Here is a 26,602-nt window from a genome sequence, read left to right on the forward strand (position 1 = left end):
GCCTGGAGACAGCTGACGTCCTGGGTAAAAGCCTCATATGATGCCTAGACAGTTACCTGAAGAGTTCTGCTCATGTTGGAGGCAGGTCCATGCCTGGTGGCACCCCAGGACTGCTTGCAGGCATCTCCAGCAGCATTTTTGTTTCTCCTGGAGACCAGGGACTTCCTGAAGAGCACTGTGTATGTTTGGGGAAGGTCTATGCCCAGTAGGTCTGAAGGAATTCTCTTGGCCATCTTGAGGAGTATAATATGTTGGCCTCCTCTGGAGATAGCCGAATTTCCAGATAGCAGCCCTAGACACCTTCAAGGTAGCTACCTGAGAAGTTTTATTGATTCTAGAGTCAGGTCTATGCCTGGTAACTCCTCTGGTGCTGTCCAGGCAGTTCCAGAATGGTTTTGCCTTCCTGGGAGAGAGCTGGATTTCAGAGCTAGCAGCCCCAGACTCCTCCAGGGAAGCCACTCGAGGTGTGGTCTATGGAGGCAGGTCTATGTCCTGTATATTCCCAAGATCTCACTGTTAAAGTTTGACATTTTCAACTGTTAGATCGTAATAAGAAAGAAGCTAATAACACAGCATTCAAGAGTATTAAGCTCAGTTAAATCAAAAGTAACAAGGAAGAAATCTGTAACAAAGTTATGTGGGCCAAAGGTGTGGAAAATGCCGAAAGAAATTAGAAATGTTTATGCTGTTGTTGAAAAAACCCTCTCACCCTCACCAGAGCCCAGGTCTAAAACGAAACAGCACCACCTAAGGCTCAAACACAGAACTGGCCAGGAGTGAAAGCTGTTGGTTACTGTCACCTTTCCTTGGCAGCCCCTTCACCACCAACACTGGGGCTCTGCACTTGCCCTGCTACCTACCCCTCCCCCTAGCCAGAGCCCGGGGGGGATGTGCCGCAAATCGAGATGCTCAGTGACAGGGGAAGCCAACTATCTGTGCCAGCTGATGTCATTCATACCTAATACGCATGATCTGTTTATTACAGGCAGATGAGAAGGGAAGAAATCATTCCTTCCTAAGAGATGCCTTAAACTCTCAAAGGTGTTTATGCAAAGGGCTCTTTGAAAATCAAACATTATCTAAAAAGAAAGCCACCTGAAGTGACTTACATGGAAAAGCACCTGAAATGGCTTATGTGTGAGGACACTGCCGACAGCCCAGGGCTGGATGGCACTGGCAGAGACATGCAGGACCTTGCAGGTGTGCATTTCCATTACACACATCATGCAGAAGCCTTGCTGGTGACCTGAAGAGAGGGACAGAGGGAGGAAAAGAGGGAAGGAAACTTTTCAGCTTAGCAAAATATCCATAGCAACAGAAAACCGTATGGAAGTGTTGAAGTTATAAGAACAGTTTCCACTCCCTATTCTGCATCTCCCCCCTCAGGTAACAGCGTCCCATCATCATCCATCATTTATCAGCCAGCCCATACCAGTGGAAGGACAAAAGAAGTAGTAAGAAGTAGTCTGACAGATACTGCCGCTGAAGCCACAGCACAACCACTGTACAAAACACTGGGCTTATAAGCAGTCCAGTGGTTTGGCCTGTTGTTGCCTGCTCCTGAAAGAGATGTTTGACTGTTCTTGCTGAAGAAATTGACTCTTGGAAAATCTACAAGTGACCAAAGACTCCCAGTGAATATAGACAGCAGGTATCCAAACCCTTCCTATTTTACTTGAGCAATACCTGATTGCCATAGCAAAAATGCATCACCATCTAGGGCATTTTGGGACTGCTGCACTGGCCCAGACAGGGCTGAAGAATTGATTGGTGCCAGGAATTTATGCTGAAGCCAAATAAATAACTGTGTCTTGCATGCACTACCTTCAGCCCTCGTGAATGTTTAGCAAAGACTTCAACAAACAACAAAACTCTCTCCCTAAGAAATCCTACTTGAAAGACTAACACAACTCCCTGGAACTGATGTATCTGATCATGTCATTTTATTAGCAGGAAATTAAATGTGACCCAGTCTATTTTAGAGGTTCATCAATTATTAAAATGCAATCAGACCCTTGCACAGCTAATACAAGCAATGCCTCTAGAGGGAACTCTGCACCCCTTCCATCTAGGGAATGACACTTGGGTAAAAGTACACAAAAGAAGTGATAATTGATGTCCTTCGTGGGAGGGACCATTTTTGGTATTGCTAACCTCATTAGTAAAGGTGGAAGAAAAATTGGCTTGAATCTATCAGTCCCATCTAAAAGCTGTAGCCAGTCTGGAGGTAGAACCAGGAAACCCTCCTGCCACTAAGGGAGCATCCACCACTGCAGAGACTGATTCACTTGCAGCTGGGAACTTATGCAGAGCCAGTGGATTGGCTGTGAAACCACTGATGTTGTGTAAGAATTCAACAGCGGGGAAATGGAAAGTAATCTGATACTTATGACTTGCACATGTACTCAACCATACCCTTACTCAGAGCAAGAGTCCAGCCAAGGGATAGTTATTTTTGCTATTTGTGTCTGTTTTTCCTGTTAATAAGTGATTTGGAAGCTTAGATCTCAATACTGTACCCTTTCTAACAAGCCTGTGGTGGAAGGTGGATTATACATATTCATTCCATAATTCGGCCACAGCAACAGTCCAAACTACAGCAGCAGAGGCAAGTAAGCCTGGCTATTGGCTATGCACTGGATTTCTCCTGGAAATCAAGTCTCCTGGGTCCGTTATCCGTCCCATTGAATTCTCAGTGGTACAAGGATGGGCACATACATTAGGAATTTTCACTGAAGAAAGGAAGGCTCCTGCCCTTCTACCAATAAGGGTTTGTCACTAGTCTGAAAGGAGACCCCGGGTATGCTTGGAGAGCAAGCCTATTGACAAACTTACTGACTCTGTGGGCACTGGGAACTGGAAATGAGCATATACTAAAATTAATAGAATTAAAATGAATAAAACCTGATAATACTAAAATTAGTAGAATGAATGGAAATGGACAGTTCAGATCCTAGGACCATAGAGGTGAAAAGGAGAGTCTTATGCCTGGGATGTTGCACAGATCTGCTGCTATGCCTAAAGGCAATTGGTACTAGTTCATATATTCTTCCAAAATCTTGCTATATACCACATCCTCTGAGCGTGAAAGGGAGAGTCTGCAGAAGCTCTTACATAAAACCTTTTCTAACAGGCCACCACACTGTAACTTGTTCCTGGATGCAGTTTATCAGGCCCTGCAGGCTCTGGGACGATGTCACAGATATTCACAGATAGATTAACTTCATATTCTGTGGGAAGCCATAATCAAACTAAAGGTAATGTTAAAAGTTTGGTTGCCACTACAGGCCTATAGGATCTTGATGGCTCTGAGTCATCTACTCTGGGTCTGAACCTTGCTGGTTTATCTAAGCCACCAAATCGGGCACATGCTAACCTTTTTACAGGAAATACCTTACATGATTCAGATGTACTTAAAGATTTTACTACCCTATTTACACAACTACCAGGGCAATATTGGGTAGGTGGAGAAAAGGCATTTGAATATTTACCCTCAACCTGAGCTGAAAAGTGTATTCTAAGTGCATTAATACCATCTGCACAGGTTAGGACCAGGATCTCTTCTGCCTTTGTAGCTCCTAGCTACTGATACTTACAGGAAAAAGTGTTAAAATCCTCTGATAGGATGTGGCACTAAGTTCCACCTTCTGCAACAGCTTTTAGCCCATGATTTGGGGTTGCAAAACTAGAAAGAACCATTTGTCAACTGTTTCAAAAGAATTGGAAAAAGCCATTAATGAAATTGAAGATGGTATTCTAGGCCTACAGGAAAAAACAAAATTATTGTCACAAATATTAATACAGACTCTGTTAGCCCTAGACTACCTTTTAGCAGCACATGACAGAGTATGCGCATTATTGAAGAATAGCTGCTGGACTTCTTATGTAAATGAAAACCAGAAAAATGGAACTGACAGAAAGAAGAGAAAGACTCATTTAAAATTTTTCACATGGAGTAAAGCAAGTGTCTACCCTAAATCTGTATGGGTTTCTAACCTCTTTACTCCCAGACTTAGGCAGAGGACTGAACTAAAAGGTTTGGGGTGGTTATATTCACTCTCTTGTTTTGTTTTGTAATTATATATATGTGCTTACCTTATGCACTTACTTAGGACTAAAATAATGAATATTGTAGCGTGACCCTAACTGTCAAAAGAAACTAACTGTACCAATTAGTCTTTACACTATGAAATTGTATGAACTTAAGATATATATGTAGTTTACATTGTATACTGCATAGCCATGTTCGGTACGTATGGCTAAAGGACCCTGGCTTATTGCAAGGAGGAGAAGGACAGTCCCCACCCTAAGGGAGAAAGGATACCCCTGGACTACTGGTAATTCCAGCATCCTGGCTTCTCTGACACATCTGTGAATCCCTGTCATTATCTGGCATCATAGATAAGTAATTGTAGAAAGACCAACTCCAGGGACATCTAGAATGGAAACCAGGACAGAAACAAGGCAAAACTCTTGGAGGACATATCTCTCTGCTCTACTTCTGAGCTCTGATTACCATTTATTTCCAGCTTGGATGCCTCTTCTGAAGAAACTACCATCACGCATCAAATATTTGGGGGCTTTCTGAGATCCAGAGGTACTTTTCCACAACTGTTTTTAAACTTACAGTCGTCTGTGCCCTTCTGTCTGCCTGTGATAAACAGCTGATCGTGTGACTGGAGTAGTAGGTATGAAGGATGGAAACTGGTCCAGTCACTTGATGTCCCCTGGTGCTGAGCTTTTCAGCATTCCAGTCTTGTGCTTGAGCTGCAAAGCCTTCCTGGATGTTCCTTTGGATATAAAAAAGTAAGAGGGTTTGTAATTGTGCTTTGAGGCATCCCAGGGCCCCTGTAGCTTTCCAGAATCCACACAGCTGACTTAAAAATATATACTGTGAACACAAGAGAATTTGATGGTGGATGGGATGTGGAATGGAGAGGCCGTGGCAGTGGTCTTCCTGTAGGTGCTGCATTTAAGCTGGACAGGCACGCATTGTCCTTTCTGCACCCTTGACATACTCTCATCTTTCTTCCTTTTGCTTCCCTCAATACCCATCTGGCTTCTAGGCTGATGGGTTGCATTTTCATTATTGATGGTGCTGCAGTGCCACAGAGGTGGCTCTTGATAGCACCAGGAAATGGGGGAAATGTTCAGCAAAATACCCTCTGTCTGCCTCCCTCTGGACACTGCTTGTGGGTTCGTGGTGGGTCATCTCAGACTCAGCTACTGTGTCTTTGTGTAAACTCCTGGTAAGTGTTCAGGAGGGGGCATTTCCCTGAGCTCAGGGCTCTCCTTTCTCACTCCTTCAGGCAGCCACATCTGTCACCACAGCTCTGGAAGTCTTTGTGAAACCTCAGAAACTGGATGGTGAAAACTGCTTTAAATGTGGCAAGTGAGGTGACTACTAACCAATGACATAATAAATAAAAATTACATAATCCAAATAAATTACTTGGTCTTCCTTTATCACAAACTGATGGTATAGTAAATGTGGACCTACTTCTAATAAAGGGATTGTTATTGTCATGGGGTGCCCCTCAATTCCTAGCATCTAAACTTTCTCTTGACTTAATTCACTTGAGTATCAATTTATCATAGTGTAGGTCGCACTCATGTCTATCAGAAATTCTGAAGTGTGGTTATTGACTTCTGTAATGATTCAAGCATGATCTCTGACTCTGACCCTCAGAGTCCCACGTGTGTCACCAAACTGTTACTGAAATGATTTGCTTGTGTTTTTCTTCTCCTCTAGTTTGTGTGTGGGTACTAGAGAGAAGGCAGCAGAAATTCACACTAGCTGAAAACCCCTTTTTATTGCTGGCCCATAAAGGTACCTCTTGGCTATTCACATGTTAATTTTTACAATCTACACAACCTATTTGCTTTGGCCATGATATTGCCAGTTGCCATTCACTTCTGAATATATATGTACACGAGAACCCCATGCAAGCATTTTTAATATGTATTTATCAATCAGCTGAGTTTGTACTATTTGGTCACATGGGCTGTCAAAGCAGACTTCCCTCCAGGTAAGTGAACACTGGAAAATGCTACACCCTTTCATCCTGAGTATCCTCCAGTGACAATCTGCTGGTCAGCTTTTTCACCAGGACTAGTTCAAAACCTATGCAGCTTGACACAACTGCTGCCTGATGAGTTTTCTCCATATGCTGCTGATAGATCTTTTTCAGTTGGGGCATAGGAGGTTTCAGATCCTCTATCTCGCCAGCTGTGAAACTCTAGGGCCAACCTCAAGTCTCCCATGGTGCTTTTTGCCAGAGGGTCTGGATAGGGCCATTCTCCCTGGCTGTGGTGTACAGCACATTTTTAATATCTTGTCCTTCCTGGACTTGTCCAAGAGCTAATGCATGAACTATTTCCCATTTAATTTATTCAAAGGCTTGTTGTTGCTCAGACCCCATGTAAAATCATTCTTTTTTGGGGTCATTTGATAGAGAGGGCTTACAATCTGACTGTAATTTGGAATATGTATTCTCCAGAAACCCAGAATGCCTAAGAAAGTTTGTGTTTCCTTTTTGCTGGTTGGTGGAGATGTAGTTGTTATTAATCACCTCCATCAGAATCTGATGATGTCCATCTTGCCATTTTATTCCTAAAAACTTTATCTCCTGTGCAGGTCCCTTGACCTTACTTTGCTTTATGGCAAAACTGTCTCTCAGAAGGATTTGGATTATTTTCTTCCCTTTCTCAAACACTTCTTCTGCTGGATTACCCTGTATGGTGATGCCATCATATGGGTTGCAGGTGTTCTGGGCCTTCACCCTGTTCCAGTGCAGTCTGGATCTGTCCATGGCAAATAGTGAAGTTGTGTTTTCACCCCTGAGGCAGTGGATTCCAGGGGTATTTGATCCCTTTTCAAGTGAAAGCAAACTGAGTCCTGCACTCTGCTGCCAAAGGAATTGAGAAAAAGGCATTGGCAATATCCCTTGGTTGCTTTTTACTCCACTTTGTAATGAAGCTCTATCATGTCCGTTATGGCAGAACTCAGCGGTGCCGTGACTTCATTCAGGCCACGATAGTCTCCTGTCAATCTCCACCCTCCATTAGACTTTCACACTGGTCACATGGGGCTGTTAAAGGGTGAGTGAGTCTTGCTGATGACTCTTGGGTCTCTAGTCGGCCAGTCAGTTTATGTATAGGAATTATGGAGTCTCAGTTGGTGCAGAATTGCCATCGGTGCACAGTTGTACTAGTGCTCAGCACCTGTTGTCCTCCAACCCTCAGCAACCCCTCAACTAAAGGGTCCTCTGAGAGACTGGGCAATGCAGACAGGGCTTTGATTTCCTCCATTTCCAAAGCAGCTATCGCAAAAGCCCACTAGTACACTTCTGGGTTCTTGAAGTACCCTTTCCTGAGATAATCTGTACCAAGACAGCACAGAGCTTCTGGCCCAGTCACAATGGGGTGCTTTTGCCCCTCATTCCCAGTTAGGCTCACTTTGGCCTCTATTACAGTCAGCTGTTGAGACTCCCTGTCACTCCTGAAATGCAAATGGGTTCTGCCCCTTTATAATTTGATGGCATTAGGGTGCATCGAGCACCAGTGTCTACTAGACCCTCATGCCCTCGGGGGTCAGATGTGCCAGGCCATCGAATCCACACAGTCCAATGAACGCAGTTGTCCCTGTCCTCTGCCTGGCTGGAGGCAGGGCCCCTCTAATGCCAGGCACTGATAAATGGGTTAGCATGGTATGTGTGGCTCTCCACCTCATCTTGGTTACCCTTCATGAATACAAATCAGAAGTTCTCATAGGATTGGGAGTAAAATCAACCCTTCTACTCTGTTTGGGCAACTAATTACTGGAAACGGTAAACTGAAACTGGAAAGCTGATATCTCTGTCTGAGACTGGCTTTTGCACACCAGGTGACAAACCTTGTTTGAGGGACAACAGTTTAGCCTAGCCAACACTGATAGCCTTGCCTGGACTCTCTTGCCGTACCCAGTGGGGAGCAGTGGCCCAACCAGACTACAGCACACACTGATTGTTTTGATCAGGGACTCCTTTGGTTCCTCTCTCCTGCAGTCAGGCAGTAAGCGACACAACAGTGCAATGCCATGATGAGATATCAATGACACAAGGGACAATCGGTGAGTGGGAATTTTATTTTGGATTCAGGTTGCTCTGCATAAGTTGCTCCACTAAATCACCACAGCAGGAGCTCAATTCACTTCCACACGTAGAAGCGTGGGATGAGCAGCAGAGGGCTCTCCTCCCACAAAGCTGAGTGTATGAAGCCATGGTTAAAGAAATTTTTCTTAGGAAAAAATTTCGGTATGGGTTCAGCTTCCTACACTGAGATACACCCTTGTACCCCTTTGGGTTGCATCCTTAGACATTGGAATAAATTTGGTGGGGATCCCCTGACAAAAGAAAAATTACTGAAATACTGTGTATTGCACACAGTGGTTGATGTATGAACTTGACAATGATGAAAAGTGGACGGAATATGGGTCCTTGAATTATAATACTATTTTGCAATTGATGTTATTCTGTAGAAGGATGGATAAGTGGGATGGAGTACCACATGTTGATTTGGTTTTCATATTGTGGAATAATCATGAAATAAGGAAAAACTGTAAATTGCTAAACAATGATCCTAATGGTATATATGCACTGGCTGAAAGTGGGCAAGGAAAGAAAAAGTGGAGGTAGTGTTCAGCATGTGACAAAGGGAAAGGGTGTATTAAAGGACTGAAAGGACCAGAGGAATCAGAGAATGTGCAATTGTTGGTGTCAGAGGCAGAGATGAGGAAAGGGAAACAAGAGAAATGGAAGGAAAAAGAAAATCAGGAAAAAACAGAGAATCCAGTGAGTGAGAGTAGTAATGATGAGGAGGGATCTCCCCAAAAAGATGAGAAAGAGACTTTTAGTCCAGTCTTGGGAAGAACTAGAGGAATGTGTCCAATAATACAAATACCCCTCTAACAGGCATGGGGATAGAAGGGGTACCTGTGCTTTTACGTGTACCTTTCACTACCTTGGACTTATTTAATTGGAAACATTCAGTAGGACCACATCGTGAAAATTCAGAAAAAATGCATCAATTATTAGAAACTATAGTATTAACTCATAATCCTACTTGGGAAGACCTTCAGGCAATATTGAATACCTTCTTTGTGATGGAGGAGAAGCATTTGGCGTTAGAAAAGGCTAGGGAGGAGAATGAATGCCGTGACACTGATGATGACCCTGCCAGATTCATGCCTAAGATCAATCCAGAGTGGATCCGAAGAGAGGTACAGAGAGAAATATGCTTAAACAATACCAGCAATTTATTTTGTATGGGGTTCGACATGGAATTCTGAAGTAGAAGAATGTGTCTGTGTCAAAGTTATATGAACTAAGACATGGAAATGAAGAAAATCCATCAACATTTTATGAAAGGTTTTTGCTAGGCCATGGACAGATTTGAGTACGGAAAAAGAGGCAAATAGGAGACTGTAGGCAATCTGCTCCAGATATGAGACAAAAACTACAGAAGGAAGATGGTGCTGGAGGAATGTCAATCTCACAACTGATTGAAATAGCTTCTAGGGTTTATAATGCTCAAGGTGAAGTCAAGAAAAGGGAAGAGCAAAAGGCAGAAGGATATAAAATTACAGGCTACCTTGTTGGTAGCAGCAATTACTGAAATTCAATTAGAATAAGAGGTAGAGGGTTCAGAAGGGGTGGCAGTAATGAAAGGGGAGGGGCTGTATTGTCTGTGGACCATTAGGACAAAATCAGTGTGCTTACTGTAAAGAGGAAGGGCATGGGAGAAATGAGTGCCGCAAGAGGGAGAGATCTCGGGAGAGGACAGTGACCTGAAGCAAATCTGATTATGCTGGGAGCCTCAGATTCAGACTGACAGTTACCAGGGGAAAATACTAAAATTTCCTCAGCTGATCCCCTGGTTCCAGTCAAGCTGCTGAATGAAATGATTTTCTAGTAGATAGTGGAGCAACCTCATACAGCAATAGCTGTATGAGGCCTTTAAGCAAAACACATATGTCAATTGTTGGGATCACAGGAAAGTAAGCTTTAATGCCATTTATAAAACCTATAGAATGTACGATTGTAGGTACTAGGTTAACTCATGAATTTCTATACATGCCAGAATTCCCCTTTCCGTTGTTGGAACAAGATCTATTATGTAAACTGGAAGCACAACTAACATTTTCTGATGAGTCTATTTGGTGACATGTGCCTGAAGAGATAGCATGGAAAGTTCAGTTCTGCCTATTGACTAAAAATAAACAGGGAGAGACCAAGATCCTGGAAGGAATTCTGAATGTTGTGTTACCTCTGCTGTGGTCCTCCAAAAATCCAGGATGAGCAATGAATGCTACTCCCATAAAGGTCAAATTAAAATCAGGATCACAGCCAGTAAGGAAAAAGCAGTACCCAATGAAATTAGAAGCCAGAGTGGGATTGGACCACTAATTAATACCTATGTGCAGTATGGCTTACTACAAGAATGTCAGTCTGAATATAACTCCACTATCTTGCCAGTGAGGAAACCTCAAACTCAAGAATATAGACTGGTCCAAGATCCAAGGGAAATTAATAAAACCACCATAGATGTCACCACCTTCATCTGGATTTAGTTCAGGGCTGCAGTTAGATGTTTGCTACAGAAACAGCAGTGTCACTATCAGATAATCCTGCCCTGGGGCTGCTTGCTACAACCCCACAGCTTGGCTGGTGGAAAAGTTCATGAGAGGGTTCGCCATCTGCCCTGGGGCAGTCAGCTGGCTCAGGTTAAAGAGCCCTTGTTGGCTGGAGTCAAATGGTCTGTGGCCGCCTTTGCAGGGCTGTGTCAAAACTCCTTGTATCAGGCTTGTGACCTGCCTGCAGTTCTGTTTCTGACCTTCCCTTGAGACACGACTGAATATGTTCCAAAACGTTTTCAGTGATGCAAACAAGGATAAAAATTAAGCTCTTGTGTATGAACGTAGCCAAAAGTGTAATGCAGTCCTGGGCTACCTGACTGGAGGCAGCATTCTAGCATGCTGTCCCCAAACAATACCAGACCTGCAAAATTTTTAGACTTACGGACACTAGAGTAGGTAAATACTGTAGTGAGAATCCAAGGAGCTGCTATTACAACTTCAACTGCTAGATCACAGTAGATGAGATCATTTCCAACAGACATTGCTTAACTAAGCACTGTATTATCATACAGTAAAGCAATTAATTGATAGACATTGAAGAAGTTATGTCAACTTTATACCATAAAACAATAAAAGATATTTGAAGTCAGAACTCACTCGGTATTAGCACAAATCTAATCTTGCAAAAGTGACTGTTCCACATCTAATTTTATAAAAACAAAAAACACCTAAATTGGCATGCACTAGAAAAGGACAGCTGCTCGGTCCTTCATACTATAATGTGATTATTTGTGAAGCATTCAAAAGGCATAGATCTGCGCCAGTGTCACCTGGCTAAAACAGCCATATTAGATCTGAAAACCTGTCAGTCAGTGGAACTGCCATAGTAGCAGAAAAGGAAACCATATTCACACTGTGAATGTGTCATGTCCCTCTCAGATGAGGGGGACAAGTGGCTCAGAATCGTAAATGCCCGATGGAGCAGACAAGTCTCCAAGTCCAAGCATTTATTAATTACCCACAATGTACTAATTGAGCACATGATAATTGGCTAAGTATATAGCGAGCAATACAATATGCCTTTCATTTCTTAATGGAAAAGGGAAAAGAGGGAGATAGAGGGAATGGGGAAATAGGTCTGGGTTCCTGCGCTGATCCCGCTGGCGAGGGTTCCAGGAGGCAGCTGTCTTTTTTGCTGGCATCCGTCTTCTTCGCCTCACTGCTGTCTCCAGGTGGCCAGGGGGGGCAGAGAGGGGCCGGCCCTTTCTCCCCCCCTTGATTTATACCCACTTTCCTTGGGTCCATCCCCTAGGCTGACCCACAGATCTATGTATCCCATGTACAGGGAGGGGTCAGGTATTTCATGGGATAATGTAGTTAGCATGATCATGCCAGTCTTCATTCGCATATTGAGGGGTGTTAACTTTAATACGCATTTCGTGGATAATGAAGCAAAGTTCATTCACCGGACACATGGCCCTTAAAATTTGCCCAGGTGCCCCAGAGCAGAGCCGTCCTGTCTCCACAGGGCTCTCTCCCCCAGCTACATCGGGCAGCGTTATCAGCTCTGGCCTCCACAGGATGCACCCTGGGACTCAGAGTTTTGTCTTGCGAGTGTTTGAGGCATTTCTTCAATCAGCCTCAACTTTTACTTTCCCAAGCTGTGTTTCTCACAGGCCTGGTTTCTTGTCTCTCACAGAATGGTGACTAATAAGGATTCTTTTGAGCACCTTTTTGTCTTGTAGAATTACTGGTATGTCATTCCTTCATTTTGTGATGCTTCTGTAGCATATGTATGCATCAATATTTCTGCCACAGTCTAAAAGTCGTTTTCCCTACCATATTATCACTTCTCTACCCTTTCTGTGTCACAGATTGTTTGTATAAAAACCAGCCAAATGTGTTATGAGTTTCTTCCTCCAAGACCCTCGGTAATGGAGCTGAGTATGGAGTTGGTTTTCCTGTCCTCTAACCTTTTTTTAATCATGTCAGAACATTTTTGCTCCAAACATGTTTATGTTTTATGTTTAAACTTTGATGAACAAAAAATATCCAAACTCAGACATCTCTGGCATCTTACATCTTACTTTATAGAGCCTAAAATTACAGTGAAACACCAACTGGCATAAAACTGTGTTTTGAAAAATGTCAAAACGTATCCTTTTGATCATCTGCCATTTCCCCCCCCCCCATCTTCTCCTAGGAAAACTTATCATATTCACTTACCTCACAAATATTCCTGGTTTTGATAAGTTTGCCTGCTATGAGGAATGCATTTAATTTACAAACTCTAACTGGCTCTACTCAGCATGAAAATCAAGAGTTAAGAGTACAGCCTGAAAACTAGCTCAGGTGTGAACAACTAACTTCAGTGCTGGACAAGTGTTTTCTCTGACTTCACACTTCCCACATATAACAGTAAAGTACAAAAATATCAATCCCTGAGATTGTTGTAGCATTGTTGTTGCTTAAGAATGTATTGCACGTTGTAATCCATCTGTGTTGGATTTCAGTTGTTTGTATTGAGGAAGGCTGTTGAATTTATTTTCAACAATTGTATGTATTGTATTTCAATACATACAATTCAACAATTGTATGTATTGTATTTCAACAAATGTATTGCACGTTGTAATCCATCTGTGTTGGATTTCAGTTGTTTGTATTGAGGAAGTTGTATTGAGGAATATTGTTTGTATTGAGGAAGTTTGTATTGAGGAATATTGTTTGTATACATACAATATTGTTTGTATTGATACATATTTTGTATTGATACATGATACATGATCAATACATACAATATTGTTTGTATTGAGGAAGTTTGTATTGAGTTGTATTGTATTGAGGAAGGCTGTTGAATTTATTTTCAACAATTGTATGTATTGTATTTCAACAAATGTATTGCACGTTGTAATCCATCTGTGTTGGATTTCAGTTGTTTGTATTGAGGAAGGCTGTTGAATTTATTTTCAACAGGCTACTGTATTGAGGAAGGCTGTTGAATTTATTTTCAAATTCTTCTTCCAACTTTGCTAAGCTAAAGGAGAACAAAACCAATCAAATTAAATGTAGCTCTGTTTCTGGAGAAAAAAAAAAGTTTAGGAGCATGTGTGTGCATATACTACCTATCTACATAGAGAAAAGGGGAAAGAGATAAATGCACACACACTGTAAATATCAAACTAGTAGATATTAATTCAACTTTAGGATGAGAATGTACAGTGTGGCTTCCACATTTGTAACTCAGCACAAATTGATAACTTTAGTTGCATATATTAAAATTAGAAAATTTACACATTTAGCTCTGTTTGCTGCAGATTCGCACAGGAGATGTGTCTGTTCTGTGAGAGGAATGAAAAAAATGACAAAGCAAATAAACGAATAAGAAAATAAAATAAATTGACATAGAAGTTTTTACACTGGCATGAAAACAATAATAATTAAAATAAGAAAAAAAAAAAAGCCAAAGTATTAAATATTCTGGGGATATACTAAAACCTGGTGGGAATTGTATTGTATTCTTGTATTGTAGTCTTGTATTTGTTAGGGGGGATTATATTTCCTCCTGTTTTCTATTTGTTGCAAAATGAAAAATGAAACTAGCTCATGTTTTCATGAAATCACACATCCCTCATACTTCAGCCAAATCCTGCAATGACTGCACTGTCTTGTATAATTAGACTTCGTATATTAAAAATTGCTTTTTAACCAATGTTTAGCACCTTGGTTTCTCAAGGGTTAAAATACCTCTGGCAACTTGGATCAGTGCATGGGGATTTAAAAGTGCTCTAGACTAAGCAGGCAAATGAGTTGAACTGCATTTAGTTAATTCCCTGGCTGTCAATAACGCAGCCAACCCTATGCTGAAGACATCTGGGGCTCGTCTGCTGTTCGTAGTGGACGTTTCGGGCCCTTTCTCAGAGATGTCACTGCTCTGTGACGGATATACTGATCAGAAGGCAGGAGGCACTTTGGGAGTGGCCCCTTCTGATGGAGACTGGAGAGCTCTGCTCTTCTGGCCTGGCCGTCAGGCAGTAGCTTTCACAGTGGTCTCGTATCTCAGCTCAGATCTGCTTTCTGTCGTTAGGAAAGAGCTTTGATTTGCCAGGGCTGAGTGAATTGAGATGTCCTCTACTGCCCATCTGCACGAGACACCCCCCTCTAGCAAGGGACAGGACAACCTTACACATACAGAAAGGGAAACCTCCCGCCAATTACTCCATGGGAATGCAGCAGGCAGAGATTTCTGGGCAAGAAATGTGACCTTTCTACTTAAGCCTGAACAGGGCAAGATGATGGAACTGACCAAAATTGTTCAATAGCATCCTGAGTCTCATCCCAGCCCAGCACCAGCAGCCGTCCCTCACAGCTGGACAGCCGGCCCGCCCACCCCGGCACCCCAAGAGCTGGGCGCGACACCAGCAGCCATCGCCTGTGCTGGAAACCTGTCCTGCCTGCCACAGAGCCCCAGGGGCGTGGCCCTCGCCAGCCCGGACAAACGCCAGCCCACCCGCCTCCAGCCCGGCCTCCACGTCCAGCCAGCAGAGGCAGCAGCTGCTGTGGCACCAGCCCAGCACCCTCCAGCCCCCGCAATAATGGAACCCACAGCCCCGGCCCCGAGCCCATTGCCCCCGCCCTCCTGCAAGGGCCGGAGGCAGCCCCGCCAGGGCTCGGGTTTGGAGAGACGACACACTCCCGACCGGCAGCTCCAGGGGCAACCGTTTATTTCAGAAGAGCTGCACAGCAATAAATGCAGCTGAGGAGCACAAAGGAGTCCGGAGGCAAGCAGAGAGAGGCCCCCGTGGTGTGGAGTCCTTGGAGACTGATGCCTTGGGGGGACGATTCTCACTCAGGTCAGGCCAGGAAAACAAATGGAACTCGGGAGTGGGAAGACTCCGGCAGCCCCTTTGCTAACAGCCACGGTGAGAGCCTGCTGACACTTTCCCGTCTGCTGCTGTACCAGCATCTAGTGTGGGGAGGAAGAAAGACAAGTGTGAGATGTTATGGGCAGGGAGAAGGCAGAGAAGTCCCACAGGCTGAGCTCCGGCCACCTGGGATGGGATCTGCTTGCGATGGAGCCTCAGGGTGTCTGTGAGCTGGGAGAGGCCCCTTGTGCCCAAGCGCCTGAGAAGGTCCCATCCTGGGCTCAGCCTGGGCCTGGATCAAGGGCAGCCAAGACTTTGGGTGTCCCGTGCAGGTGTCCCGCCTTGGGGCGAGGTGTCTTGGGGCAGGATGTGCCAGGGAAGGACACGCTCTCTGGTTTGGAAAGGGGAGAGCCAGAGGGACCCCTCTGTCTGCAGCCAGGACTTTTACATCCCACATGGAAAGCCTCTTCAGGCTGCCCAGGCAGTCCCCCTTGGCTTGGTCCAGCCCAAAGCCAGCCCCCAGACCCTGCTGCTGTCTCAGGATGGGTGTCAGAGAAATCCCCTCTTTCCCCCAGGGCCGCCCTCAGGGAAGGGATGGGCCTTGCAACCAGGGGAAGCACAGCCTTTTTTGGAGAGGGGAGCTGCCTCTGCTGCTCTTGATGTCGCCTGTTGTTCTCAGCAACATGCTTGAATATGTTCCTCTGTTGGTGATACGTCTCCAGCCTTCTGAGGACCTGAACCGCTCGTGGGGAAAGTTGGCTGCAACAACAGGGAACAACAGCCCTCAGCCTCTGCCGGAGACCCCCTCTGCCTCTCCCCTCGTCCAGCCCCTGCACCCCCCACTCCCGCGCGTACCCACCCTTTCACCCTGGGGTGAGTTTTTGGCCTCAGCCGGGGGGGTAAGCCAGGTCATGGCCATGTCAGGAGACATCAGAGGGTCTCCGGTAGAACCCCAGGACGCAGGGACGGGGGACCTGGCCGTCTCTGCGGGGTCATGGCTGCTCCACTGCCCCAGGCTGTGCCCAGAGCTGGTGCACACTTACGCAGTCTGGTGCCATCGCAGCTGAGCTGCTGCTGCCGTCCGCTGCTCTGGGAGAGGGTTTTCAGCCTGTCTCCACCTCTTGTTGACCTCCTTTCTCCTGGGCTGGGCTGGAGGGTGAGGAGTCCAAGCGCCGAGTGCCTGTCAAGGAGGAGACAGTCTCAGTAAACAGCTGGGAAACAGAGGTGCTGCTTCCCAGAAGACTCTGGAAAGGGGCCTGCAGCAGGACCTGGAGCCAGGAGACTCGGCACCGCGTGCCTGCCATCATGGCTGATGGCTGCTTCTGCCCCTTGGATCCTGCTGCCCATCCCTCCCCCACGGGGATGAGCAGGCCAAGCCCTGCCCTGCAGCTGGCTGTTGGTCCTGCTCCCATCCCCTGGCCACCTGCTGCCCTAGGTGCCCCGACAGAGAGAGTCGCTATTGCTCTCCGCAGTGCCCATCGCTGCCCGTACCTGGGGTGGCTGTTGGTCCTCCCCTGCAGACCAGGCTTCCCACGCCTCCAATTCTGCCTTTGCTTGGTCTCGACGCTCCTTCCACCAGTACGGCACTTTCTCCCGCTCCGCAGACACCTGCCAGACCTCCTGGGGAGGGGGGACAGAAATGCAGCAGCAGACAGGATTATTCTCAGCTCCTGGAGGGGCTTCTGTTGGGTCTGACCTGTGTTGCTGCCCCTTGCCTCAGCCGCTCTGTCGGCTTTGCCCTTGACGTGCCCGGGGCCGTGGAGTCACTCCAGGCTCCTCAGCTGATGGCAAACATGGCTGAGTGACCAAAGGTCTCTGCTGCCAACGCCCTAGAAAGGACCTGTCCATTTCCAATAGCCCCTGGCCAGAGCAAAGTGTTTCAGGACATCCCAGGGGGCAATAACAGTGGGCCAGGGTGTGCAGCAGCTTCCTCCTCGTGAAGAAGATCTGAAGGAGGTGACAGACAGGTTCCAAGGAACTCAAGGGATCCTTTCAGGAGGGCGCTCTGCAGAGAGAGGCTTCTGCCGAGTCTCAAACAGCACAGCAGTCACGGCAAGGCACGTACCTGCAGCGCTCTCCTGCAGCCTTCGGATGACGGGGGCGCAGCGGTGGGCCTGGCTGGAGAAACTGGCCCCTGCCTGACCGTCTCCTTTGTCCTGGCGGAGCTGCCTGGGCATGGGGGGAGCACACTGCAAAGAGACACCGGGAGGAGTCGACATGAGCAGGGGGAGCTTGGTCTCCCATTTTCCCTGGGCATCAAAGCTCCCCAGGCTGGCAGAAGCAGTGGGAGAGGTGGGGCCATTTCCCAGGGCAGGGGGGAGCCTTTCCTGAGCCCCATTAGATGGGTGGGAGAGGAGTGCCCCTCAGCTCTGCTGAGAGGACAAGGGAGGCAGAGTGCACAAACATCCCCTGCCTTCCCTGCTGAGGGGACTGCGATGGGGCAGACAAGCTCTGAAAAACCGTGGCACATGTGCCAGGGACCCTCCTGAGTCCCTGGAGCCGGAGTGTCCCAAGGGGATGTCTCTCCTGCGTGAGTGCAGGGATCCCTTGCATCCCTTCCCACAAGTGTCTCACCTGGCAGAAGGCTTCTTGCCTGTGTCTTGCTGCCTGGTGCTTGGCCCCTGTGTTGGCAGCACAGGCAGGGGAAGCTTCGCCCGTCTCTGCAGCAGCTTGCCAGGACACGCCTCTGCAGGTGGGAGGAAGCTCTTTGGAGCAGCCCCACGGGGAGGGCATTTCAACTGGGCTGTGGTCAGCCCTGGACAGCACGGACCCGTTCCAGTACTTCTTCTGGGCCTGTGCTTTTCTCCAGCCTTCTTGTGCCGGCTGGCGAAATCCTTGGCCACTGCTCCGCCTATAACAATGAACCGAAACCTGGAAAGCAAATGATGACAGAGGCATGAAGAAGGGTGACCGTTACCCCTGCAGCTTCCCAGCACTAACCCTGACTGCCGTGCCAGGCATGGCATCCCTTTCCCGTGGTGGCCACACACAGGTTCAGTTGGCAACCTCCCCCCAGCACCAGAAAGTGGAGCTTTAACCCTGCGCAGTTGTTTCTGTCTGATGCGGACGACGTCAGGCTGGGCATGAGAAACACTCGCCGTGCCCCATCACTCCAAGAGAACACAAGCCTCGCCCCAGCTGAGCTCCAGCTAACCAGAAACCAGTCACTGCAGGGCTGATCCCTGACTTGGTGCTGAGTGTCGAGCCCCGACAGCTCCGGAGCGGGAGCTGGGAAGCCGCCGGCTCAGTCTGCCGAGGAAACGCACTCACCTGGGGAACGCGTGGGCAGGAGCAGCCTCCATCCCCTGAGCAGTGGTTGCTCCCCTGGAGAGCGCCGCACCCGGCATCCACAGCCTCTGCAAAGCCACACGGAGATGTCAGAAGGTTTCCAAGGCAGTTTCCTCTTGGCTGCCAGAGAAAGCATAGCTGTCTCCAGCTCCAAAAGAGAGCCACATCTGCACAGCTCTCTCCCAAATCCACAACCCACACCCCCCACACCCCACATCCCCCCCGCCATGAACTTTAGCCCTTGCTCTGCTCTGGAGGTGCTGCACGACCAACACCGACACTGCGCAAAAACCCTGCGGGGCTTTTTGTCAGGCAAGGACCCAGAAACTCGGGAGAAACTTTCTGTGCTCACAGAGAGCTCAGTGGGGGTGAGCACGGGGACAGGCATTGGACTGGCCTGCCACGTCCAGGCTGGCCCGTGACAACTGGGTGGCTCGCCCTTCACCAGGCTTCCCGAAGATGCTGAAGCAGGCTTGACGACTTACAGTGTGAAGCAGTGCGATCTGGCTGGCCTCGCTCTCCAGCCCCGTGACGCAGTCGTAATAAAACCGCATGCACAGGACGTTGTCTCTGCAGGACAGCACGCCAATGTCCTTGAAGGCAAAGGCCAGGCGCTGCCTGTTCCTCAGCTGGAAAGAGTACAAGAAGATGGTCTCTTGCACACAGTCCTCCACCATGTGCTGCGGGAAGGAGGTGGCTTGCGATAGCCACTCGTAGTTCAGCGTCTTGATCTCAATGTTGCCTGCAAGGAGGAACAACATCGTCAGTGCCACAGCAGGCCAAATTTCCCTGTAAGGTTCCTGACAAAGTGCCCGAGCAAAGGTGGTTGACAGAAACAGCTTGTGGGGAGTGCTTTGTTTTGGGGGAGCTCAAGCGGTCCCCTGACCCTTGGCGGCAATTCTCTGCTTCTCCCCTGCCTTTCCACAGAGCAGAGAGCACGCACCCCGCCCCCAGACATGGAGGGGGCAAGCGGAGGTTGGCCACTGCCTTCTCACCCGGGATAAGCACTGTGGGGAATGCCAGCTCCTGCAGACATATCGCGTCCATGTCCAGCTGGAAGACTGGTCTTCGAACCACATACACCTCTTCTTCGCCAACGAATCGCTCTTGGACCACAGCGAAGGTCCCGAGTCCTGTGACCACAACACCCTGCCCAGGAAAAAGACAAACAGGCTGATGAGTGCAGACTTCAGAGATGGGAAAAGTGAAAGCTTTGGGAAAAGCCCATGTTCTCCATTTCTTGTCTTCCCCTCCTCAAGGTGTTTGCTAACATCCTTTGGCCAGAGAAGATCCCCGGCATTTCCAGCACAGGGAATACCCCTCGGACTGGTTCCCAGGGATTATCCTTGGCACAGACCCAGCATAATCCCCTGCTTGGTCTCTTCACTCTGATCACAGGAAAGAGGGAAGCCCCATCGTGCGCCAAATGCTTTCTCAGACTAGATCTGGACTTGGTTTCTCTCCTGGTTGACCAAGAAGCAGCTGTGGGCACACGGGGTTGTCTTACTGTGCTGCCATGATGCTCAGGCAGGGATTGCTCGCTGGGGCCCGGGATCTGGAGAGAAAAGGGGAACCAAGACGCCAGGGCACCTTGTCCAGTTTCAGCTGTCCCAGGATGTATGCAGACACGGCATCCCAGATAGCCACAACCTCTGCAAAGCAAGGGAAGGAAAGAGATGTCAGGCTCCAGGCCGTCCATCTCACAGCCTCTTGGCAAGCTCCTTGCCCAGGGGGTGCCAGATGCAGGTGTCCAAAACCAGCCCAGACAAACGCTGCCATGGCTGCGGAGCTGGGCTGCGCCCCAGTTGGCGACTGCCAGCCTTACGCTGCTCCTGGGGCAGCGCTGAAGCAGAAACGGGCATGTGAGAAGGGCTCAGCACCTGGGCTGTGGCCATCTAACGCAGCTGGGATGCAGGACCCCTTTTCATCCCAGAGCCAGAACCCCAAGAAGTACCAGCTCCCAGGGGAAGCTGGCCCTGGATGGCCCCCTTCACAAGGGGGACATGCCACCCATGGGTCCTGGTTGCCGCACGGTCCCCTGAGCCCGGTGGGACCTTCAGGCAGGGCTCTCGCAGCAGCCCCCAGCCCTCTCCAGCCACTCCCACAACCCAGCAGCCACAGCTTTTGACCGTGGACAGCCCCAGTGTCCTTTGGGAAGGAGCTCCTGAAAACCTTACCCTCGGTGGAGAGCTGCAGGAGTGTGGGGAACCAGCTGCACAGCTCAAAGCTGACAGCTACGGTGCAGCAGTCCTCCATTGCCCTTGTCGCTCGTCTGCAGCTCTGGTAAAAAGATGCTCTTCTCAGAGTGTGTCCTCTCCTCTCTGATGTGCCTCTGCTTCTCTGCCTGTCAGCGAGGGCTCTGCCTGTCAGCGAGGACCCACCAGAACAGCCCTGCTGTCTCCTGACCCTTCTACTGGCTCTGGATTAGCTTCAAAGGGCAGCACTGGGGAGCCCTTGAGCAGTGTCCAGCAGTGCCCAGGCCTTGCTGGGAAGTGCTGCGGCACTGAGGAGACCTCTCCTTTTATGTGGGGCATCCCTCTGTGACATCAGTATGCATCACTGGAAGGTGCATTATGACATCACAGAGAGTTGGCTGGCACGGGGCTTCCCCCGCCCAGCACCTGGTCTGGCTCAGGCGCTCCCTGCACAAGCCCTCTCGACGGATAAAGCCCAGGTATCAAGAATAACACCAATATGGTTTGCCAGCTTGATCCAATTTTATTAAGTACAGAGCATCTTATAGACTATTAGGGCGTGATCGCATACAGCTAAACAAGCTGTGATTGGTTCTAAGCTACTGTCCACACAATATAACTCATATTTAATTGGCACAACGCAAGAAGCACAAGCAAGAAGTACGAGCCTATGGACCTCCTACTCAATGTTTCAACTTCACTCCATATCTCTAGTTAAGGAATTTGCTAAACAACAGCTCTCTATGCAGTGGCAAGCCAGAGAGGAACATTGAACAATAAGTTCTTTACACAGAGGCAGCTAGCAGAGAATTACTGTCACGTCCCGCTCCAATGAGGGGGACAAGTGACTCAGATTCGCAAATCCCCAGTTGGAGCGGACAACAAGTCTCCAAGTTCAAGCATTTATTAACTACCTACAATGCACTAATTGAACACATGATAATTGGCTAAGTACAGAGCAAGCTGTGGTGAGCAATACAATATGGTTTGCATTTCTTAATAGAAAAAGGAAAAGAGGGAGATAGAGGGAATGGGGGAATACAGATCACCGGTCTGGGTTCCTGCGCTGCTCCTGCCGGCGAGGATTCCAGGAGGCAGCCATCTTCTTCGCTGGCATCCGTCTTCTTTGCTTCACTGCTCTCTCCAGATGGCCGGGGGGGGGCAGGGAGAGAGAGAGCCCTTTCTTCTCCCCTTTGATTTATACCCACTTTCCTTGGGTCCATCCCCTAGGTCAACCCACAGACCTACGTATCCCATGTACGGGGAGGGGTAAGGTGTTCCATGGGATGATGTCACTTGCATGATCATGACAGCCCTCGTTAGCATATTGAGGGGTGTCAACTTTAATACGCATTTCGTGGATAATGAAGCAAAGTTCACTCACCGGACACATGGCCCTTGAAATCTGCCCAGGTGCCCCAGAGAAGAGCCGTCCTGTCTCCACAGGGCTCTCTCCCCCAGATACATCGGGCAGCCTTATCAGCTTCGGCCTCCACAGAAAGCACCCTGTGACTCATAGTTTTGTCTTGCGAGTGTTTGAGGCATATTTTCAATCAGCCTCAACTTTTGCTTTCCCAGGCTGTTTGTCTTAGTTTTTCACAGGCCTGGTTGCTCGGCTCTCACAATTACTCATGTCGGTATCAAGGACCAGGTGGCCATTATCTTCCAAAAAGATAATCTCCACAAAGCCCCACACCCGCATTCCCCCCTCACTGGGTTTGCAGCCGGAGCCGTGGCTCCTCACGGGCCAAGCACAGGGCGGAGCTCGGGACTGCGGCATCTTGAGGCGAGACTCTCCCATTAGCGGTGAGTGTCCTCCTGCCTGCACATCTGGAGCGGTACCGGGACAATCAGCAGGCAGAGAGCCAGCAGGGAGTTATGGTGTGCCTGCTGGGACCTGGCTTCAGACCCCAACCCACAGCGACTGAGCCACACAGAGTGGAGCAGCTTCCCGGGGAGCAGGCTCCCCGCACCGCTCAGCCTGCCCGGCAGCTGCTGTCAGGGCACTCTTCTCCTTCAAGCGCGGGCCCGTCCTCCAAAAGTGGCAAACAGACCTCAAGAGAAGTTGCTTTTCCCTTCACTGAACTAAGGAACAGGCATCTCCTTTTACTGGTTTATTTTTCGTTTGTGAGGAAGGAGAAGGTAAGTACCGACCTGCAGGAGGTTTGTGCCCGAGACCCTGAACTGCAGGTGGCCTGTGCGGCCAGCTCAGAGCTGAGCAGTTCCTGATTTAGGACAGACAGGATTCAGGCTTTCGCCTTTTTCTTGCCCATTCCTCCTTTGTATCTTGCTGATTACTCTTTCGGAGCCTCTGTGTTCGCTGCGATGTCTGGGCACTTGATGCAGCCTGAGAGTCTTCTGAGCAAAAGGAGACCCGTGTCCCGAGAGGCCACAGCCCAGCCTACGTCTCTACCACACAACTTTGACAATAATGGTTTAGAAGGCAGAGACTCACAACACTTGTAACACCGAATTCAAAGGTCGTTTTTCGAAGCCACTTTGATTTAACAGGAACTTGTAGAATTGGCTTCAAAAATACAGATCGCTTTTAAGCCAAAACACTCTTTGTAACTGCTGCTTGGTTTATTCTCATTTGCAAGAAATACGATTGATTTGAACACGTTTTCCACATCAATTCAACTAAGTTTGTTTAAATTCAAACTTCAAATCTAAAATAGATAAAAATCCAAACTAAAAAAATATAGAGCTCTGCTCATAACTATTACCTCATGTTTTGAGCCTCTTGTGCTCAAAAGGATTATATTCTGATTTTATTCCAGTGTTATCTCTGAGAAGTTACAGAACACTTTTTTCACCTCAGAGCACTTTAGGTAGCTTATGTCCTAAAAATACTTCACTCCTGCTGACCAGCAAAATTCATGGTGCACAACGAGGTGCAGAATCTCCCCAGCAATGCCAGGCGCCTCAGGCAGCGGTGCTCAGAAACAGGAGAGAGAGGGCCTGAGCTTATCACAGATGAACAGAAAAGGCATCTAATTAGACCTACCTGGAGATCCAGGCGTGATCTTCAAACAGAAGCTTCTGCAACTGAACGTCTATGAATCTCCCTTCTGTTAAACAGAGAGAAAAAAAGATGCAAATAAAGGAGACGGAGACTGTACTCGTCTTCAGTGAGGGACAAGAGCAGAGCTGTCAGAGACCTGGTGAGGAACACAGGAGCCTGTGGTGGGATTCATCTGCCGCAACGTGGATGTTTCTAATGGAGGCACCCACCTCCCAGCCAATCCTGGTCCCATTTTAGGCAACGGGGATTTAGTCAGTATAACCAATGAGTTCAAGGAACTGTTTATCTTACCCTCAAGTAAATGCTTATGTGTTTGGTCAGAGAGACCGTGCACTGGATTCACTGAGTTTATTTATTATATCTCCTTTAAAACAAAAGACGCCCCCAGGACATTTGTGCAGGCAGAGACGATTATAGCTACACCACAGACACACTGCTGAGGTCGGATAAATTACAGCCCATCGCTGCACTACCCAGTCTGGCTCAGTTGGTGAACTGACACCTCCCTCACCCCCAGAAGAGCTCCTGTAACCCCCAGAGAAGGGAAATGGCAGATTCACCTGTTCAAGCTCTTCCCCTGCCTGTGAGCAATGGGACTAGTCACTGGAGCAGAGGAAGAAAGCCCGTGTCCCCCACAGTCCCCAGCTCCTGAAGATCATCCAAGGAGACCTGTGGGTCCAAATTTTACCTCTTCTGAATCACAAGTGTCGAGGGATTTCTGCCAGGCCCAGCAGCTCCAACCGCACCTCCTGGATGCGCTGGGTCCGTTGACACAACTGGGAGGGACCCTTCAAAAACTGCCCCAGAGACCCAGAGATTCCCCAGCGGGTGGGGGCGGGGCTGTGCAAACGAGGGACCTCAACAGCCGCTGCCGTGCCGCTGCCACCCCCCAGCCCTCACAGCACCGACTGCTGCAACACACCAGCCCCTCGTGGGGTGACACCCTCCCGTCCCCCTTGAGGACACGAGCTCTGGGAACAGCATGGGCTGAACCCAGACACGGCGTCCTGGCTCCTGGAGGAGGGATGTGCACGGTCATCTCCTGCTGAGAGAGAAAAAAACGGCATTAGAAACCCCCCCACCTGACACAACAATAGCATTAACTCATTTAAGCCAGATGCAGAAGATGCTTCTATGAATTTCTGACCCTTTTTTAGAACACTCATTCACTTTGCCCAGCTGCAGACCCTCCCCAGTCAGCCCAAAGAGAAACATGATGCTGTCACGACACATGGGGACACTGGGACATGGCGGGGACATGGAGACGTCCCCACATCGGGACACTGGGAGAGCTGGTGGCTCCCGATGTGTGTTGTGATGATGGGGATGAGCTAGTATAGACTGGGGACATGGTGGGACACGGGGGGGGGACACAGGGGGTTTTACAGCAGCCATGGGTGACCAGGACAGGCTGGTGACATCCCCCAGGGATCCTAGGGGAGGGGACAGACTGGGAGATGGTGTCCCCCACAGTCAAGTATTTCTCCAGGGAGAGGGTGGGGCTGTTCATCAGAGCCTTCGCCATCCCCATGAGGCAGATGAGCAGCACCAGGTTTTTCTGCACCATGTTGACATGGACATGGGGCAAAGGCGGACCCCCAAAATTGGGGGGGGTGTCACAAAGGCCACCTCACCTTTGGGGCACATCCATGTTACCCGATGTGTTGGGGACACCCTTGGGGCTCACCCCCTCCCAGATGAAGGTGCTGAAACATGGAAGCATCTGGTAGAGACCGGGGTCAGCGGCGATGCTCTGCAGAGCTGCAGAGCTTGATTGGGGGGGGGGAGCCTGCCCAGTGCTCCCAGTCACACCCAGTTACCTCCCAATTACCATCCAGTTACCCCCGCCCACAATGCCTCCCTCTCAGTTACCTCCCAGTCTCTTCCAGTAAACCACCAGCCCTTCCCAGTAGCCCCCAACTACATCTCCAATCCCCTCCTGGTGCCTCCCAGTCTATCCCAGTACCCTCCCAGTAGGTCCGAGAAGCCACCCCATTACCTCTCAGTATTCCACAACCCATCCCAGTACTCCTAGATACCACCCAGTTACCTCCCAGACCCCCCCACTCCCTGATGACATCTCCCAGTAGCCCTCCTGGTGACCCTCAGCCCCCTCCAACTCCCACGCTGTGCTCCCAGTAGCAACAGCAGGGCCTCCCAGCACTGGTACTGAAGGTAGTCGGGGCTGACACTCTCAGGGCACCCCTGGGGCAGCAGCACCTGCTGCAGAGGAACAGGTACCCCTGGAACCCCCAGGAATCCCAACCCCCCCTGCAACTCACCCAAATGCCATTTGCCACCCATAGGTTTCTCCAAAACACCTCAGCCTGTCCAAACCCCCCAAACTCGTTAGTGCCCCCCCAGATCCTATTGGCCCCCAAGTTCTCCATTTTATCCCCCAAGACACCAGTACATCCCTGAAACTCCCCTAAGGCCATTTAACCTCACCAGGAGCCTCTCAGGACCGCAAGATCCCCCACAAGATCGCCCCCCAGGAACCCACTAGCCCCCACTGGACCCTTCTTGCACCCCATTACTGTCCACAAGGACCCCAATATCTCCCTCGGAAACTGCCTCCAAGAGTCCATCAGACACCCGCCGCCCCCCCCCCCAACCA

At 48.8% G+C, this 26,602-nt stretch overlaps 1 protein-coding gene across 3 annotated transcripts; it reads right to left on the bottom strand.

The window, feature by feature from the left end:
• Positions 1-14,953: 14,953 nt before the first annotated feature.
• Positions 14,954-21,131, bottom strand: LOC113488311 (coiled-coil domain-containing protein 81-like). Of its 3 annotated transcripts, none has more exons than XM_026863409.1 (11): positions 20,943-21,131; positions 20,356-20,417; positions 19,761-19,914; positions 19,251-19,507; positions 18,748-18,833; positions 18,052-18,348; positions 17,543-17,666; positions 16,969-17,097; positions 16,521-16,657; positions 16,112-16,236; positions 14,954-15,579 (listed from the first exon to the last, which is right to left on the bottom strand). In XM_026863409.1, coding segments are annotated over exons 1-11 (1,452 nt in total). In that variant the 5' UTR covers positions 21,022-21,131; the 3' UTR covers positions 14,954-15,577. The 3 variants fall into 3 exon arrangements, with proteins under 3 accessions (XP_026719210.1, XP_026719211.1, XP_026719209.1); XM_026863410.1 differs by having other exon boundaries at positions 19,761-20,247; positions 20,943-20,984; XM_026863408.1 differs by having other exon boundaries at positions 20,356-21,054.
• Between the last annotated feature and the right edge of the window lie 5,471 nt (positions 21,132-26,602).

The sequence above is a fragment of the Athene cunicularia genome, assembly GCF_003259725.1.
Source record: "Athene cunicularia isolate RWA chromosome 23 unlocalized genomic scaffold, athCun1 chr23_part1, whole genome shotgun sequence".
In the NCBI taxonomy this organism is placed as follows: Eukaryota; Metazoa; Chordata; class Aves; order Strigiformes; family Strigidae; genus Athene; species Athene cunicularia.

Coding starts and splice junctions, on each gene's coding strand:
- LOC113488311 (XM_026863408.1), bottom strand. CDS start 20,544: ATGGCAGCGTTTGTCTGGGCTGGTTTTGGACACCTGCATCTGGCACCC. Junction 19,508..19,760: donor CCCCACAGTGCTTATCCCGG/GTGAGAAGGCAG, acceptor TCCTCCTTGCAG/GCAACATTGAGATCAAGACG. Junction 18,834..19,250: donor AGATCGCACTGCTTCACACT/GTAAGTCGTCAA, acceptor GTGGCTTTGCAG/AGGCTGTGGATGCCGGGTGC.